At 43.9% G+C, this 18,975-nt stretch overlaps 1 protein-coding gene across 2 annotated transcripts in view; it reads right to left on the bottom strand.

Moving 5' to 3' along the window:
• Positions 1-528: 528 nt before the first annotated feature.
• Positions 529-18,975, bottom strand: part of ENTREP2 (endosomal transmembrane epsin interactor 2) — a 978,998-nt gene continuing 960,551 nt past the window's right edge. For both annotated transcript variants that reach the window (XM_068272537.1, XM_068272539.1), the window contains one exon: positions 529-1,188. In XM_068272537.1, coding sequence (XP_068128638.1) covers positions 1,003-1,188 — 186 coding nt within the window. In that variant the 3' untranslated portion in view covers positions 529-1,002. The remainder of the gene's footprint in view (positions 1,189-18,975) is intronic.

Here is an 18,975-nt window from a genome sequence, read left to right as displayed (position 1 = left end):
ATTTAGGAAAGTGTTCTTTATGGTAAGAGTGATTAAAATGTGGAATGTATTACCACAGGAAGTAGTAATGGCAAATTATATACTGTATCTACATATAATGGGTGCTTAGATGCTTTTCTTGCATTGAAAGACATTCATGGCTATAATTATTAGGTAACTGCCGTGGCGGTGATGTTGACCCTGGGATTTTATCTGATTGCCACCTAGAGTCAGGAAGAAATTTTTTCCCTTTTGGGGCTAATTGGACCATGCCTTGTAAGGGTATTTTGCCTTCCTCTGGATCAACAGGGATATGTGAGAGTGCAGGCTAGTAGTGTACCTTATTTATTGGTTGAACTTGATGGATGGACGTCTTTTTTCAACCCAAATAACTGTGTAACTATGTATCACTATGTAAGTACTATGTACTTTGGGGTAGACAAAAAACATCAATATTGCATTGTGTTACAGTAAATTACCCACTCTTTGTAGAAATATGACAAATAAAAGCACAGAAAATAAATACCTTTTTTTTTTATTAAAACACTTTGTGAAAACACTTTGAGGTACATAAAGTAATACAACACTGAGGTTGTAAAACAACTTTCTTCTGAAGAAGATTTTCTCTGTATCTTAAGCTACCTTTTGTTGATAGAACAGGTCAGGTACAATTTCATCGTATTGTCTCCAAGCTTGTAGCATCACAAAATGGCTCTCTTGTTTGAGAGGTGATCATTGTTGAGAAAATGGTACACAGTAAATGAAGCTACATGGCAGCAATATCCAAATCTCTATTTTCAAAGTAAAAATAGATTAAACTCCAGACATCTATTCCAAAAAGGCTTTTGTGTGGAAATAAAGCTTGCATTGTTGTTGCAGAACATTTTGGGACCTCTTCAGGTTTGAAGTCTGTTGTCCCATGCATGACCAAGTCCAGAGAGGAGATGCCATGTTGTAGTTGGTGTTGGTGAAAGAATTAGAGTTTGTGTCCCAGTTTTGCATGCAATCTGTAAAAACTGTTAATCAAAGGATGGTCTCTCTACAGACTCCTATTAGACTATGTGGTCTATCCTGATCCACGTCACGTGCCAGATGTATCCTGTGTAGAAATGCTACTGGAGAACTGAGAGCTCCACAGCTTCGAAGATGAAGGTCTTCCTGTAGCCGCTTCCTTGACATGCTGATATTCTGCTGGGAGCTGGTGATCACCTGTCAGCAGAGAAACAATATTTAGAAAATAAACTCTATTTCATTCTCTGGCTTTTAAATGTAAATAGTGTTTTCCAGCTCACTCCAACAAGCCAACTCACTGCCATACCTGCCTGAAACTGATTTAAAGGCAAATTCAAGTAATATTCCTGGTGGGCTACCTGTTTCTCTTACTCCGAAACATACATGAACACTAGTATTTTAAAACAGCAAAAGTTCTAAATACCTTCTAGCCTGTTTGCCTAATCAACTAACCAGTACACTATCACTATTTGAGAGACTGGCTATCTGGACTTCGCTCCACTCTGATAGTCACACCTTCTCCACAGCTAAAAATGCTAGGGATTGAGAGCGGCAGTCTGAGCCATGGTCCCACTCTTTTTTGTGTGCTGCATGAATAGGTTAGTATTAGTCCAGGCCATACCTCCCAGCAAGGTTTCTGCAATGATGGGGAAGACAGATAGTAGAAGATCAGAGTATGGGTCACATGACTTAATGATCAAAGTACCTAAATCAGGTAATAACTAACAAATGTTAATGCTGTTATAGGCTGGTGTTTATGTTTGCTACAAGGGGGCAGGCATAAGGTCAGTTCTCCAGGAGAATTCCAAGAGAATGGTTTTGAAATATTACAATAGCACATATTTGCAAATATATTTTTTATAGAACAAGAGCTCTCAAGACATGTTTAAATGCTATTGTATTGTAAGTGAGGGTACCACAGCGGGACATATTTATTTAGCAATAAATAAACTGCTAACAGATTTACCTGGAGGCTACACAAAACCTACTTGGGACATAGGAAGTAATTGAAGTCTATATACGCCAGATGTCTGGCGTGTATCCCTGTCTCTGAACCCTTTTCACACATTGCACTTCAATAGGACAGAAAAAGCACAGGTGTTGCTTAGTGCCTTGCTGAATCCTAAAAAACAGTCCGCGTGCAGAGGCTCACATTACTGCTAGAAAAGTTAACTAAACTAAGATTTGTGTAAGTAATTATACTTATTTGTGTTGTATATTTGCATTGTATATTTGCATGGTTACATTTTATGTACAAATGTTAGACTTTTTGTGTGGTGTCTTGGACTGTGATGGATCTCTTGCTTATTCAGGAGCCCCTTAAGGATATGGTCTTCCCACTGAATGTCCTGGCTTTGCCTTACCATGGACTCTTAGGCTTCCCTTTTCTTTATCCTGAATGTTCCATCATGCAAAGGTAATGGTAAGAGCAGTACAAGAAGAGCAGTGTGTTATACCTGCACAGGGTAGGCTGAGCTTAGAGTAGACATCTTGCCTCGGTAGTATCTAAGATATTGGTTTGGACCCCCTACTGCTTATTGGACTCTAGTGAAGGTTGCTGAAAATGTTAGAAGATGCCTAGATTCATTTAAAAAACGTTTTCACCATTGTTGAAAGGACACAACTAAAAGTGCACAGCTGTGAATTTACTAGCATACATGTAATTAAGGCACCAGGAAATTTGGATGCATGGTAAAGCTGAAAAACGTCTCACTCTGCTCCTGCAAAAGTCATAGCGACATTATTGTTTTTATTGTTATTTGGGCTCTGCCTTTTGACGGCGCCCAAATTACTGACTAAGTGCCACTATAGCTGTAATACACATTACGGCCTAGGACGACACTGGCAGCGCACAAATTTCCAGCACTGCTTTTGCTTTAATCCAATTTACTAACCTTTCAGCAACTTTGGTTAGAATGACACAGAAGATGGTGACAAACCCTTGTTAACTAATAGTTTCAGAGAGGTATTGCAGGATTACTTATGAAGGCTGGTTATCTTTGGCCTTAAAGTGAACCAGAAATTAAAATAAACTAATTAGATAAACAATTGGATCTGTCCTACTCCTAAAAATGACTCTTTTAGATATCTCAAGGTTTTATTTTATGTATAAACATTTACAAAGCAGATTTAATGTTTCATAGGCTCTGCTCAATTGCAGTGTCTCAAGAGTCCCAGATTGAAAATACATGAACTATTTACCTTTTTATCTTTTCCTCTCACAGTAAAAAGCCCAGGTATCTGCTTAGGAAAGTATTTTATAGCTGTAATTTGTTATCAGTGAGCCGACCGAGTCCTGACTGGAGAAAAACTGTCAGTTCCATAGCTAATTATAAACGCTTTCAGGCAGGGAAAAAAGAAAAGGAGCACAGCACAAGTGTCTATATGCTTGCCACTGTATATACACATGTCTAGCTCACCATGTCACATGTCATCTCTGGTACACTTTAAAGAGAACCAGAGGCGGATGTATAAAATCTTAAGAGGACCCAGAGGCATGTCATGTGCGCAATGACATGCCTCTGTGTCTCTCTATTGCCGCCACTAGCCCCCCCTGGTGTCTGCTGTGCCCCCCGAAAATATCGCCAGGCTAGTGACAATCTACTTGTCGCTAGCCTGATATTTACCTCTGAGCCTGTCAATAACGTTCTCAAGCATCACCTCTCTATAGCGCAGCTCCCCCCGCCACTGTCCGCCTCCATACAGTATCTTCCTCCAATCGGAAGCTAAGCCGCAACCCAGGTGGGTCACGGCTTAGCTTCCGATTGGAGAAAGATATGGAGGCAGAGAGCAGTGGAGGGAGCTGCGCTATGGGGAGGTGATGCTAGAGAACGTTATTGACAGGCTCAGAGGTAAACATCAAGCTAGCGACAAGCAGATTGTCACTAGCCTGGCGATATTTTCGGGGGGGGGGGGGGGGGGTGGCACTGCAGACCGGGGGGGGGGGGGGACTAGCGGCGGCAATAGAGAGACACAGAGGCATGTCATTGCACACATGACATGCTTCTGGGTCCTCTTACGATTTTATACATCCACCTCGGGTTCTCTTTAAGATACCCCACGATGTCATGTCTCTAGTATTGTGTTATTCAAGGCAAGACAGGAATCCTGGCTGTGAACTTCCTATGTCATCGTAAACAGAGAATAGAGTGGGAGGGATCCCCAGGCATGTGTGGGAGAATTAGGCTTACCTTAAAAAAGTCTGTGGGTATTCATGCAGGGGTAAGGAATTCAGCAAACCTTTTCATCTGCAGTCCATTGTATGGATTTGTTCACCGTGAGCTATCTGGGTATTCCTTAGTACTGGTCTAAGCCCTATCACACAGAGCCATATCAATCCATGCCATGCACTTATGAGGACCAGAAAATCCAAAACAGGCTCTATGCATGTGGGATTGATGTGGCTCTATAGGCTCACTATAATCTAGTGGTTCTGGGTGTGTGCCCGGCATTCAGGGGCATAAAGAGATGATTTGCATATTTGGGAATGATGTATCATGGGAAACTACCGTTTCTTACTTAAACCTGAATTCTCAAATACCTTCTGTTTTATTTAGCATTGCTTTTAAGTAAAAGGGGCTTTTTGTCTTGTTTCTTCCCTTATACTTTTATATGTTAAGTGGTTCTGGGTCACAATGAGCTATCTGAGTATTGCGTAGGTCACCTGTAGTGGAAAATAGTTCACAGTATGTTTGGCCAGATCTGCTGGGATAGGACAACTGTTCTCTCCATTATCAATAAGTGAAGCATAAGTCTTGTATGCTTATTTTAAGTGTTCTGGTTTACAAGAAATGTGCAAATGTAAAATGAAAATAAACATTTAAAACGTTGACTCATTGACAAGTAATTTGCTCCACTGCTTGTATAATACTTATTAATAAAAATGCAGTGGTAATGGGCTGTCAGTTGATTAGCGTCTCATTCTAGTCAAGAAAAAAAATCATGTGTGCCTAAAAATAAACAAGCATTATGCAAATGTAATTACAAGTGTTCTAATGAAGATAAAACAAGTGGGGGAGGTGGAGGAGATGGTGTCAGATACGAACATATCAACAAATCAAAATGTTAAGTCCAAACAAATGCAATATCTCAGTTATGGATACAATGAAACAGCTTTGTATATCAGGTGAAGGTGCTGGCAGAGTGATCCTGCATGTCCAGTTGCACCTTTGGCCACTACAAAAGCCTCCAGATTTACTAGTTATTTTACAGTATGAACAATGGAGGCTAAACATAAAATGACATTGTGACATTGCTTGGCTGCAATGTGCTTAAAGGGGAACTTCAGCCTAAACAAACATACTGTCATCAAGTTACATTAGTTATGTTAATTAGAGTATATAGGTAATATAATCTCTTACCCATCCTGTTTTAAAAGAACAGGCAAATGTTTGTGATTCATGGAGGCTGCCATCTTTGTCATGGGGGCAGCCATCTTTTTGGTTGAAAGGAGGTGACAGGGAGCAAGAGACACAGTTCCAACTGTCCTGTGTCCTGATTACCCCTCCCAGCTGCACACGCTAGGCTTCAAATGTTAATTTCAAAATGTAAAAAAAAAAATTGCACCAAAACAGCAGAACGAGAACAACAAAATCAGAAATCCCATCATGCTTTGCACAGCATTAGGGAAAAAAAGCCCGGGCAGTTTTCTTCTGTGCAGCTAAAAATGAGGCTTGTATAAGAGAAACAAAGTTCTGATGCTGTGAAACTGTTAAAGAAACACAAAGCCTTTTTAGTGCTGCTGAGTCGATTTTTAGTCCGGAGGTTCACTTTAAGGCCTCTTGTACACTACACACGATTCCGATTCAGATTCCGCTTTTTAATCAGTTTTTACATCCGATTCCGATTTCGATTTGCAGTGTGCAGGGAGCAAACTGCAAATCAGAATCTGAATCGGATGTAAAAACTGTTAAAAAAGCGGAATCTGAATCGGAATCGCTTGCAGTGTGCAAGAGGCCTAAAGCAGGGAGAGCCAACTTCCTACGGAAGTCTTCAGCAGAAATATAAGATGCCATTCAGTAGCTATTCACTAACATGCACTGACCATTCAAAACATGAGATTTTAGCACACTCCAGAGCATATTTAGGAAGAAGTCGCAATGTGATAATAGATTGTTAGCTTTTTGTTTTCCACTTTAAAAAAAAAAAATCTGATTATCACTTTTATTATCACTTTTATAAGTACTAATTTATTGCAGAGAAATGGCAAAAGATTAAGCCCTTCTATGCTAGTAGGAGAGCTCACTCCTTGTCTTGGCTTGTCATGTAGCAAAGGGACACTTCAAGTGTGCTGCTTACATAAAGAACAACTGGCCTGAGAGGGATATGAAAGCTGCCTTATTGATTTCCTTTTAAACAATGCACATTACCGGGCTGTACTGCTGATCCTCTGCTTTTAATACTTAGACTTTGAACAAGCATGTAGATCAGGTGTTTAACTTACATTTGACTGCATTTGTCGCATGCTTGTTTCGGGCAGTTGATTTAGATACTACTGATGCATGAGAGTTCAGCAGGACTGCCAGACAACTGATATTGTTTAAAAGGAAATAAATATGTGAGCAGAATAGGTTTTGTTCTGGGGGCAAAAGCAGCCATGGACAAGAGCATCCAGACTGGGAATGCATGAGTATGGTCAGAATGAAGGTCCAAGTATGGCAGAGAGAAGCGCTCATGCATGGAGGAAAAAAGTTGCACAAGAGCCGCTTTGTTCTACTGATCATGTGCTGACCTTATTCAGATTGACCTAGTCCAGATGCTCATCCATGAGTATTGCCAAAAGATGAAGAGAGACCTTGCGCTGGAAGGGTGGGCGATATGAGGATCTGAGAAGCATTTGGATCGTCCGGGGGCTTCCAACTACTGAGGTAAGTATCTAATGTTCCCCCCCAGCTCACTTCAGGTTTGCTTTAAAACAGAAACTAAACAACAGGGACCATTGTTCAAAACAGGGATTCTTAATATCAGCTAAATGATTGACTCTGACTAAAACCCGGCACTGTCTATATCAGGGGCGGACTGACCATTCGGGCACTCGGGCATGGACAGAGGGCCCGTGGTCCAGGGGGGGAGGGGCACCCAGAGCACCCTGAGCAGGAGGGGAGGCAGCCAGTGAAAGGGAACGATGGGCACTTAAACATTAATGCGGAGGGGAAGGCCAGGAAGGGGGGCCCCAAGGTAAAGGAAGGGGGGGAGCCGTCCCCCCATCTCTGCCACTGTGCCCATCGCTCCTTTTCACTGGCTGCCTCCCTTCCTGGGGACACCTGTAGACCTAGCTACATATACTAGGAACACCTATACACCTGGCTACAAATACTGGGAACACTTATACACCTGGCTGCATATACTGGGGACACCTATAGACCTGGCTACATATACTGGGGACACCTATAGACCTGGCTACCTATTCTGGAGACACCTGTAGACCTGGCTATCTATACTGGGGACACTCATAGACCTGGCTACCTATTCTGGGGACACCCATAGACCTGGCTACCTATTCCAGGGATTCTAAATTTACTGCAGGTGTACTGAAATTACTGTGAAAGCTGACCAACAGCTCACCAGCTTAATTTCTCATCAGGTCAGCTTTTCTCTACTGAGAGAAATGTATAGACAATTCTCTTAGTAGAGAAAAGCTGACCTGATGAGAAATTAAGCTGGTGAGTTGTTGGTCAGCTTTCACAGTAATTTACCATGCTCAGAGGGAACGTTTAATTCTAGTTAGGGGCAGGTCGGTGCAGAGCTCTAAGCTCAGGTATGGCCACTTCTCCTGCTTAATATAAACTAAAGACAAAATAGCCTCCACTCACAACAGCCAGCAGTTATATACCTGGAGGGAGGGATAGTGACTGTGTTTGTGTTGTGTGTGTGGTTATATACCTCAAGGGAGGGATTTTGTATGTAATAAGACAAGACAAGACAAGACAAGACAAATAACATTTATATTGCGCTTTTCTCCTTGCGGACTCAAAGCGCCAGAGCTGCAGCCACTAGGGCGCGCTCTATTGGCAGTAGCAGTGTAAGGGAGACTTGCCAAAGGTCTCCTACTGAATTAGTGCTGGCTTACTGAACAGGCAGAGCCGAGATTCGAACCCAGGTCTCCTGTGTCAGAGGCAGAACCCTTAACCATTACACTATCAGCCAACTGAATCCCTTATTTGGACGGAGCTACTTAGACAATGCTTGCTTTTAGTTGATCTTTTCATACTGAGGTAGCTAAAATAGAACAGCGTGCAGAGGGTTCATTTGGAATGCATGTTGTACAATAACATGGTCACACCGCCTCCATCGCCTCCTGTGACTGTCAGGTATATAATTGCTGCTTGTTGTGAGTAGTGTTGGGCGAACAGTGTTCGCCACTGTTCGGGTTCTGCAGAACATCACCCTGTTCGGGTGATGTTCGAGTTCGGCCGAACACCTGACGGTGCTCGGCCAAACCGTTCGGCCATATGGCCGAACTAAGAGCGCATGGCCGAACGTTCCCCGAACGTTCGGCTAGCGCTGTGATTGGCCGAACGGGTCACGTGGTTCGGACCCGAACGCGCTCTGATTGGCCGAACTGTCACGTGGTTCGGGTAAATAAATACCCGAACCACGTCATATCTCCGCCATTTGTCTGTGGGTTTAGCTTTGGGTAGGCAGGCAGGGTAGTTCGCGCTCCAGCCACGCTAGCCAGGGTCCCCCCCAGTCATTGTGTGTCGCTGCTGGGAATAGTAGTACACCGCTCGCTCAGCATTCTGTTTACTGCCACTCTGTGTACCTCGCTCAGCCACACTATATAGCATTCTGTTTACTGCCACTCTGTGTCTGCTGGGAATAGTAGTACACCGCTTGCACAGCCACACTATATAGCATTCTGTTTACTGCCACTCTGTGTACCTCGCTCAGCCACACTATATAGCATTCTGTTTACTGCCACTCTGTGTCTGCTGGGAATAGTGGTACACCGCTCGCTCAGCCACACTATATAGCATTCTGTTCACTGTTCTGTGTCTGCTTGGAATAGTGGTACACCGCTCGTTCAGCCACACTATATAGCATTCTGTGTACTGTTCTGTGTCTGCTGGGAACAGTAGTACACCGCTCGTTCAGCCACACTATATAGCATTCTGTGTACTGTTCTGTGTCTGCTGGGAACAGTAGTACACCGCTCGCTCAGCCACACTATATAGCATTCTGTTCACTGTTCTGTGTCTGCTGGGAATAGTGGTACACCGCTCGCTCAGCCACACTATATAGCATTCTGTTCACTGTTCTGTGTCTGCTGGGAATAGTGGTACACCGCTCGCTCAGCCACACTATATAGCATTCTGTTTACTGTTCTGTGTCTGCTGGGAATAGTGGTACACCGCTCGCTCATCCACACTATATAGCATTCTGTTCACTGTTCTGTGTCTGCTGGGAATAGTGGTACACCGCTCGCTCAGCCACACTATATAGCATTCTGTTCACTGTTCTGTGTCTGCTGGGAATAGTGGTACACCGCTCGCTCAGCCACACTATATAGCATTCTGTTTACTGCCACTCTGTGTACCTCGCTCAGCCACACTATATAGCATTCTGTTTACTGCCACTCTGTGTCTGCTGGGAATAGTGGTACACCGCTCGCTCAGCCACACTATATAGCATTCTGTTCACTGTTCTGTGTCTGCTTGGAATAGTGGTACACCGCTCGCTCAGCCACACTATATAGCATTCTGTTTACTGTTCTGTGTCTGCTGGGAATAGTGGTACACCGCTCGCTCAGCCACACTATATAGCATTCTGTTCACTGTTCTGTGTCTGCTGGGAATAGTGGTACACCGCTCGCTCAGCCACACTATATAGCATTCTGTTTACTGTTCTGTGTCTGCTGGGAACAGTAGTACACCGCTCGCTCAGCCAGAGTATATAGCATTGTGTTTACTGCCACTCTGTGTACACCGCTCAGCCAGACTATATACCATTGTTTACTGACACTCTGTGTACACCACTCAGCCACACTATATACCATTGTTTACTGACACTCTGTGTACACCGCTCAGCCAGACTATATACCATTGTTTACTGCCACTCTGATTCTGCTGGGAACAGTAGTACACCGCTCGCTCAGCCAGACTATATACCATTGTTTACTGACACTCTGTGTACACCGCTCAGCCAGACTATATACCATTGTTTACTGACACTCTGTGTACACCACTCAGCCACACTATATACCATTGTTTACTGACACTCTGTGTACACCGCTCAGCCAGACTATATACCATTGTTTACTGCCACTCTGATTCTGCTGGGAACAGTAGTACACCGCTCGCTCAGCCAGACTATATACCATTGTTTACTGACACTATATAGCAGACTATATAGCATTGTGTGTACACCGCTCAGCCAGACTATATACCATTGTTTACTGACACTCTGTGTACACCGCTCAGCCAGACTATATACCATTGTTTACTGCCACTCTGATTCTGCTGGGAACAGTAGTACACCGCTCGCTCAGCCAGACTATATACCATTGTTTACTGACACTCTGTGTACACCGCTCAGCCAGACTATATACCATTGTTTACTGACACTATATAGCAGACTATATAGCATTGTGTGTACACCGCTCAGCCAGACTATATACCATTGTTTACTGACACTCTGTGTACACCGCTCAGCCAGACTATATACCATTGTTTACTGCCACTCTGATTCTGCTGGGAACAGTAGTACACCGCTCGCTCAGCCAGACTATATACCATTGTTTACTGACACTCTATGTACACCGCTCAGCCAGACTATATACCATTGTTTACTGCCACTCTGATTCTGCTGGGAACAGTAGTACACCGCTCGCTCAGCCAGACTATATACCATTGTTTACTGACACTCTATGTACACCGCTCAGCCAGACTATATACCATTGTTTACTGCCACTCTGATTCTGCTGGGAACAGTAGTACACCGCTCGCTCAGCCAGACTATATAGCATTGTGTTTACTGCCACTCTGTGTACACCGCTCAGCCACACTATATAGCATTGCGTACTCTGCCAGTCAGTGTGTATATTGCTGGGATCAGTAATACTCCACTCACCGTCAACCACTATATGAGCTCAACATGAGTTCCCCAGAGACCTCCGCTGTGAGCAGCACTCCCAACAACAGCAACAGCCAACGCCCCACGCAAGCTATAACATCCACCCCAGCAGCCAGTGGTCAGCAGCAGCCCTCCCCGGAGGAGAACGTTGTGTCCATCAGTCCGTCGCCAGAGCGATTAATGAGGGCTGCCATTGAGGAGATGATGGGGCCTGATGTGGAGGAGGAGGTCTGGCTCAGGCCAGCATCCCAAGTTAATGTTGAGGACGATGAGGGGTCTGTGTCTGGGGATGTTGGGGTGGCAGAGGTGGTGGGTGGGTCAGACTCAGGAGAAGAGTTGTATGATGAGGATGATGATCGGGACCATCTGTATGTGCCTCAGAGTCCGACCCCGGAAAACATGTTGTATCGTGTGTTTAGGTACTAAAATCTGCGTTCCCTCCCAGTAGTGTTGGGCGAACAGTGTTTGCCACTGTTCGGGTTCTGCAGAACATCACCCTGTTCGGGGTGACTATATAGCAGACTATATAGCATTGTGTTTAATGCCACTCTGTGTACACGGCTCAGCCACACTATATAGCATTGTGTTTACTTCCACTCTGTGTCTGCTGGGAACAGTAGTACACCGCTCACCCGCCACTGTATAGCATTGTGCTCTGTGTCACTGCTGACAATAGTGGTACACCGCTCACCCACCACTGTATAGCATTTCTGTACTGCCACTGTACTGCTGCCAGTCAGCGTGTACTTTAAGGATAAGTGAAATGAGGAAGAAATCCGGTGAAAGAGGGAGGGGCAAGGGAAGAGGTGTTTCCCCTGACGGTTCACGTACAGGCCACAGGGGAGCACCCAAGAAAACCCACTCAATACTGCCCATGTTGTCCAGGACAACAACCCTCACAGATCCAAAAGAACAGGACCAGATAATTACTTGGATGACCTCTCAAGCGTCCAGCAGTGGGTTAAGCAGCACCAGCACATCACGCACGAGGTCCGAGTCCTCAGCCAGTTAAAGTCTGGGCTTTCTTTGAAGACTGCACTGAGGATGTTACCATGGCGATTTGCAAGGTGTGCAAGACCCGCCTGAGCAGGGGGAAAAGTATTAACAACCTCTCCACCACCAGCATGAGCCGCCACATTCTATCCAAACATCCCACTCTGTGGGCAAACGCGGCAGGACAGGGTACCACCAGCAACACTGCCTCCCTTGGGTTCACCAGACTCACCACCAGACCCGCCTCAGCAGCAGCAGTAGCCCAGCCATTGCGTGGTTCACAACATTCACAAACATCAGACGATGCTGACACTGTCACTTTCCGGACTAGTGCACTTGAGGTCTCCCAGTGTTCATCAAACACAACAACCAACAGCCCTTCGGTGTGCAGCGCTACGGTTGAGTTGTCTGTTTCTGAGATGTTTGAGCACAAGAGGAAATTGCCAGCAAATGACCCCCGGGCCGTGGCAGTAACAGCCAGCCAGCATAGCCAAGCTTCTGGCCTGCGAAATGCTGCCATATCGAGTGGTGGAGACAAACAGCTTCAAGGGCATGATGTCAGTGGCCATCCCACGTTACGTGGTTCCCAGCCGCTACCACTTTGCGCGCTCTGCAGTGCCTGAGTTGCATGAGCACGTGGTCAGCTAAATAACCCGAAGCTTGAAGAATGCCGTTGCCTGCAAGGTTCACCTCACCACTGACACCTGGACGAGTGCGTTCGGCCAGGGTCGATACATCTCCCTTACCGCGCACTGGGTGAACCTTGTGGAGCCTGGCAGCGATTCCTCACCTGCTACGGCGCGGGTGTTGCCCACGCCGCAAACAGCTGGATAACAACAGCAGCACCTACCTCTCTGACTCCTTCTCCTCCAACGCATCTCAAAGCTGTACCTCATCCGGAAATGCTAACCCAGCACCAGCAGCAGTAGGATCGTGGAAGCAGTGCAGCACAGCTGTTGGCATGCGTCAGCAAGCGTTGCTGAAGCTGATCTGCCTTGGGGATAAGCAGCACACAGGGGAGGAAATTTGGAGGGGAATAAAGGAACAGACGGATTTGTGGCTGGCACCGCTGGACCTGAAACCGGGCATGAAGCTAGACACCTGGCACGAACTGGCAATGTACGCAATAGAGGTGCTGGCTTGCCCGGCAGCCAGCGTTATGTCGGAACGCTGTTTCAGTGCTGCCGGAGGCATCATCACAGATCGGCGTATCCGCCTCTCCACAGAAAATGCAGACCGTCTGACTCAAATTAAAATGAATCAATCCTGGATTGGAAACGACTACGCAACACTCCTGGACCCCAACCAAGTAACATGACCGATGAACATCTGGGATGGTTTAGCGTTTCCGGTCCCTGTTTATTGAACCTCTCATCTGTATTACATTTATGACTGCATGGCGGCAAAAAGCATTGCTGCTATATCCGCACGCTTTTTGTCCTCATGCAAGGCCTGGGTTGTTGTGTCTCACAAAGCGTGGCCTTCTCCTCCTGCGCCTCCTCCTGTTCCATCACGTGTGCTGCTGCTGCTGCTGGGTTACCGTTGCCGCGTGGTCCCTGTTTATTGAACCTCTTATCTTTATTACATTTATGACTACATGGCGGTACAAAGCATGCTATCCGCACGCTTTTTGTCCTCATGCAAGGCCTGGGTTGTTGTGTCTCACAAAGCGTGGCCTTCTCCTCCTGCGCCTCCTCCTGTTCCATCACGTGTGCTGCTGCTGCTGCTGCTGGGTTACCGTTGCCGCGTGGTCCCTGTTTATTGAACCTCTTATCTTTATTACATTTATGACTACATGGCGGTACAAAGCATGCTATCCGCACGCTTTTTGTCCTCATGCAAGGCCTGGGTTGTTGTGTCTCACAAAGCGTGGCCTTCTCCTCCTGCGCCTCCTCCTGTTCCATCACGTGTGCTGCTGCTGCTGCTGCTGCTGCTGGGTTACCGTTGCCGCGTGGTCCCTGTTTATTGAACCTCTTATCTTTATTACATTTATGACTACATGGCGGTACAAAGCATGCTATCCGCACGCTTTTTGTCCTCATGCAAGGCCTGGGTTGTTGTGTCTCACAAAGCGTGGCCTTCTCCTCCTGCGCCTCCTCCTGTTCCATCACGTGTGCTGCTGCTGCTGCTGGGTTACCGTTGCCGCGTGGTCACTGTTTATTGAACCTCTTATCTTTATTACATTTATGACTACATGGCGGTACAAAGCATGCTATCCGCACGCTTTTTGTCCTCATGCAAGGCCTGGGTTGTTGTGTCTCACAAAGCGTGGCCTTCTCCTCCTGCGCCTCCTCCTGTTCCATCACGTGTGCTGCTGCTGCTGCTGCTGCTGGGTTAGCGTTGCCGCGTGGTCCCTGTTTATTGAACCTCTTATCTTTATTACATTTATGACTACATGGCGGTACAAAGCATGCTATCCGCACGCTTTTTGTCCTCATGCAAGGCCTGGGTTGTTGTGTCTCACAAAGCGTGGCCTTCTCCTCCTGTGCCTCCTCCTGTTCCATCACGTGTGCTGCTGCTGGGTTAGCGTTGCCGCGTGGTCCCTGTTTATTGAACCACTTATCTTTATTACATTTATGACTGCATGGTGGTACAAAGCATGCTATCCGCACGCTTCTTGTCCTCATGCAAGGCCTGGGTTGTTGTGTCTCAAAGCGTGGCCTTCTCCTCCTGCGCCACCCTCCTCCTGTTCCATCACGTGTGCTGCTGCTGGGTTAGCATTACCGGTCCCTTTTCCTGGAACCTCTTATATGTATTACATTTATGACTGCATGCCGACAAAAAGCATGTTACCTGTGCAAAGAAAACAGACATTTCCCGCATTTAAAAGACAGTTTTCCCTTTGAAACTTTAAAATCGATTTTCTCAAAATATATATATACTATAAGCTCTTTTTGCTAAATTTTTTTTTCCTCTTGTACCCACTCCCAAGGTGCACATACCCTGTAAATTTGGGGTATGTAGCATATAAGGAGGCTTTACAAAGCACAAAAGTTCGGGTCCCCATTGACTTCCATTATGTTCGGAGTTCGGGTCGAACACCCGAACATCGCGGCCATGTTCGGCCTGTTCGGCCCGAACCCGAACATCTAGATGTTCGCCCAACACTAGTTGTGAGTAGCTGATTTTTTTTCTTTGTTTCTTTTTATCTCCCAACATTGTCGTTACAGAGGCTGGAGTTATTTTTAACTTCACCCTGAGAAAAACAAGGAAAGTTTGACTCATCAGAGGCCAAGACTGTCACGTCTGTCTGAAAACTAAAGATAAACTTCCGGCTGCAGCAAACTTAAGCATTTTATTTAGAAACCAGGAGCTTGATTCATTTACAGGTGTTACACTTGCTGCAAGCAAGTAAACTATCACCCTACTTCATATACAGGTTACTAATGACTGATTTAATTGCCAAATGAATGCTTGTAAAGGCTGGGGTGAATTATAACTTCCCAAATATACTAAAATAACGGGCCTGAGCATTTAGAATCTTTTTACACACATTGGTAGGTGTTTTTGCAAAGCTTCTTTATCGCCAGTCAGTATACTGTTCTGTTGCCTAAATACCACCTCGCACGGTATTTGACACTGGGAGCGCTCTGCTATAAATGGGCAGAAATACCCCCCCCCCCCCCTACACACACACATTATAAATGGACAGAAATTTACCCAACACCCTCCTCCCTAGGTACACACACGTATCATTGCTTCTTACAAACTTTCTTAAATAGTTAAAAGTAAAAAAAAAAATCATGGTACCATAGTGATAACATAATAGAACAGTTTATTAGAAGCATTTTAATGTGCCTCCATGCTGGATGCAAACCCATGGGGAGCAGCAGATATCTGGAGGACCCCTTATTAAGAGCCAGCTTCCAGATTTCCTCGATAGGGTCTGTTGCCACAGAGGTACTGATGTAAGGGTAGTTATCCTCCCCTTTCCTGAAGAAGTGACTCTGGGTATTGTCATGTGAGGGAGGGGAAAGATTTCTGCTCCCCACTTGCAAAGGAACCCCATTTTAAAGACCGTATGGGCTGGTATTACTCAGAAGCCTGTGTTGGCTGGCTCAGCCTTTGTGGCAATAACAGCCTGCACAGGAGAGGTTGGGTTAAACTAGGTTTCCTTGGGAAGGGCGAACCTTAGCAATTCTAGCTTCCGTTAATCATGTACTGTGGGTCGTGCTTTTAGCATAATGCATGGAATACTGCTGGTGGTAGTAACAGTGCGCTGACTGCACACAGCATTATTACCAGCGGTTAGTGCATCAACCCCATGCTGTGGTAGAGGAGGTCATCTGCCTCATTGCTGATGTTATTGAAGGCTTCACACTTCTAAATTCACTAATTGAAGCGGGTGAAAAGACTGGCAGGATGTTGAAATAAGACAATTTTATTAATTATTATTATTATTAGTGGTTTATGTAGCGCCAGTATTTTCTGTAGTGCTGTACAGCAGACTACAAGGTATAACAATACAATATGAACAATACAACATTTAACAATACAAGACAAAGGCAGTTTACAGCTGAGGCAGGGAACAAACTGTGGATTTTTCACAAATGTGTACACTCCCTTGTTAAGCCGAGGTAATTCTAGTCTGGCCGTTAGTTTGAGAGATGAATAACTAGCTGCAAATTAAATTGGAAATCACATTTTTTAAATTAAATTAACACATAAAAAAAAAAAAAAAAAAAAAAAAAAAATATATATATATATATATATATATATATATGTATATATATATATATATATATATATATATATATATATATATTAGCAATTTATTTTTCGCAATAGTGATATTTTACTTTGAGCTCTCATCTCTGTAGTAAGAGCTCAGTAACTGGAGTTTAGTGCCTGAGGTCTGGACTGTGTGAATATGATGCATGTGCTCACAGGAGTGCTCTGTGCTTCCAGTCACTTTGCATATTTTACAATGATAACAGTTAAAGTAACATCCGGCAGCACAGCACTTGTTTGTTAGTATTCTGGCATCTCATAACTTGCACAACTTAAATGGCATTTTAAGGTATTCCTATATCTGTCGTTTGCCAAAAACCCATTGTCATAGGACATGCTGAAATTGTTTTGGAGAAGTTATCAGAATCTGGTGCCAGGAGGTCCTCGAGATGTTACAGGTTTTTTTTGTTGACTCAGCAGCTGTTGTCAGTAGGATTTCATAGAGTACATAGGGAAGAACTGTGCTGCCTGTTACTAATCCTCAATCAACATGCTGGCAATGGGCAATTCCTACATATTTTATTTCTCCCAGCTGTTTAAATGTGTTAAGCAATTCATGTTTATACCTAAATCGAAAACACCAAATACATGACAAAAAAGCTGTGTAACATAATTACTGCACAAACTACCGTAGTTTGCAAGTTACTATTATGAATGAAATGACATCTCAGCTTTCATTTCTCTTCTTTGCACCCTTGGCAAAGTATTTAGTTTGTAGACAGAAAGGCACAATATTCCTCCCCACCCATTATTCTCTTCAGTTGTTTTATAAAGATCGTCATGAGATGCACATATTTCCTGTTTGCATGACATTAAAAGGACATCCGAGGTGACATGTGACATGATGAGATAGACATGGGTATGTACGTTGCCTGAAAGAGTTCAAAATTAGGTATGTAAGTGACAGTTTCTGTCTGGGTCGGGACTGGGTCGGACTATAGCGTAACCCTCACTGATAAGGAATTGAAGTCATAAAACACTTTCCTAGCAGTAAATAGTTTCTGAGAGCAGGAAAGAAGTAAAAAGGATCTATAGTTCGTAGATTTTAGCTCTGGCATACTTCAATGAATGTGTCATTGAGCAGAGACAATGAAACAGTAAAAACTTAAAAAGTTGATTTAAATAAAAAAATGAAACTCTGGGATAACTTAAAAAGTCATTTTTACAAGGAAGAGGATAGATACAATTTTTTATCTCATTCGTTTATTTTAACCTCGGAAGTCTTTTAATGTAAAATGCATGCAGCTTGGTACAGAACTAAATGCATGGTGTGTGGATTTTGATTGCCTCAGTGCCGAGCTGCATATATTTTGCATTAAATTTGCATGCAAGCTGGAATTGTTTGCATCTCATTAACTATCTCTGTTGACTAACTTCTTTTCTAAAAATCTGAGAACAGTGTTTTGCAGCAATTAAAGCAAATCTGTAGTGAAAATAAACTTATGAAATAATGACTTGTATGGGTAGTACAGATAGCAAACAGAACATTAGTAGCAAATAAAAAAAAGTCTTGTGTTCTTTTCCGGTACAGGAAGAGTTAAAACACTTGAGTTGTTATCTATGCAAAAGAACTTCTCTGAGCTATTCCACCAACTTGGACAAACACAGTCTTGTTTTCTAAGTTGCTTAAACAGCCAAGAAACAGACACAGCTTGAGATAAGGTTGTACTGTAGGAAAGTTCAAAGGGCCATTAGCTCTGCTCTGTTTTATAACTTAAAATACTCTGGCCTCAATTCACTAAGCTTTATCAAACACTTTATCAAACGTTTGATAATTTACCTCATGGGTAAAATCTAATTTTGAATTCACTAAGGTGTTATAGCTTTATTGACTGTTTTATCAATAAAACATTCAATAAATACTTTCGTGAATTCAAAATTAGATTTTACCCATGAGGTAAATTATCAAACGTTTGATGAAGTGTTTGATAAAGCTTAGTGAATTGAGGCCAGAGTGTGGTTTCTAAACTGCAGATATGACAGAATGATGCAATGTAATAAATAAAGTTATATAACTGAAAGTAAAAATATTATACTCTTTTCTTTGCTTCCAATGTTCTATTAATTATTCGTACCACACATATAATTCATTATATCATACGTTTATTTTCACTCTAGTGCCACTTTAAAGCGGTATTGTCACCATAAAAATCAAATTTCAACAGCAACTGGTCTGAGTGTATTAAGTGA

Source organism: Hyperolius riggenbachi, chromosome 3 (assembly GCF_040937935.1).
Source record: "Hyperolius riggenbachi isolate aHypRig1 chromosome 3, aHypRig1.pri, whole genome shotgun sequence".
Classification (NCBI taxonomy): domain Eukaryota; kingdom Metazoa; phylum Chordata; class Amphibia; order Anura; family Hyperoliidae; genus Hyperolius; species Hyperolius riggenbachi.
This window is presented reverse-complemented; position numbering and strand designations above follow the sequence as displayed.